Source organism: Octopus bimaculoides, chromosome 2, assembly GCF_001194135.2.
Source record: "Octopus bimaculoides isolate UCB-OBI-ISO-001 chromosome 2, ASM119413v2, whole genome shotgun sequence".
Lineage (NCBI taxonomy): Eukaryota > Metazoa > Mollusca > Cephalopoda > Octopoda > Octopodidae > Octopus > Octopus bimaculoides.
In genome coordinates, this window is record NC_068982.1 from 98,670,417 (window position 1) to 98,671,247 (window position 831).

Sequence of the window (831 nt, forward strand, 5' to 3'; positions counted from 1 at the left end):
GATAGATAGATAGATAGATAGATAGATGTGTGTGTGTGTGTGTGTGTGTGTGTGTGTGTGTGCGTGTGTATGTATATATGGATGGATGGATGTTTGTAAGTGTGCAGGTATGTATTTCTTTCTGTGTGTGTTTGTGTTTGTCCATTTGGTTTATGTCCTTATAACATAGCGTTTCGGTTTAAAAGATCGATAGAATATGTTCCAGACTTAAAGCAATAATTACTGAGGCCAATTTGTTCGACTAAAAAACCTTCAAGAATGTGCGTCAGATTCAATGGCCGCAATTCAATGGCTGAGACAAGTAAAAGATGAAAGATAAAGACACCTTCAACACCTCCTCCATGCTGCATATAGTCTTATATCTATTATAAACCCTAACTTTCTTACTTTTCAGAGATTCCAGCTTCCGTTGCAGTCGATGTTCTTCATCCTTGAGTTCTTGTTTTCTTTTTCTAAATTGTTTTATATATTTGACGAAAATGTCCTTTTCATTATTCAAATTGTTCAATTTATTTTCCAATGCAGTAATAACTTCTAAAAACGTAAAAGAAATATTAAATAGTTATTAGTAAATAACGGTTTTCTGCTGGAATGGGTACAGAATAGAATGGACTGTTCTAGTAACTACATGATTAGAATATCGGTCCAGGATTCCCAAATGAAGCCAAATTCCAATATTTGCGACCCCTGGTCCTTTCACTAAGTCATGTGCGCTACATGGGAGTGACCGTGTGGTTAAGAAGCTTGTTTCCTTGGATCTCATTTGTGAAGAAGCTTTCATATTGTTGGTCAGAAAATTCCTCAATAGCAGATATGACTTCATCCTGTATA

General features: G+C 35.6%; 1 protein-coding gene across 1 annotated transcript in view; it reads right to left on the bottom strand.

Moving 5' to 3' along the window:
- Nucleotides 1-158: 158 nt before the first annotated feature.
- Nucleotides 159-831, bottom strand: part of LOC128247071 (uncharacterized) — a 51,325-nt gene continuing 50,652 nt past the window's right edge. Inside the window, exons 5-6 of the mRNA XM_052965864.1 lie at nucleotides 388-534; nucleotides 159-292 (exon numbers count right to left, since the gene is read on the bottom strand). Coding sequence (XP_052821824.1) covers nucleotides 159-292; nucleotides 388-534 — 281 coding nt within the window. The remainder of the gene's footprint in view (nucleotides 293-387; nucleotides 535-831) is intronic.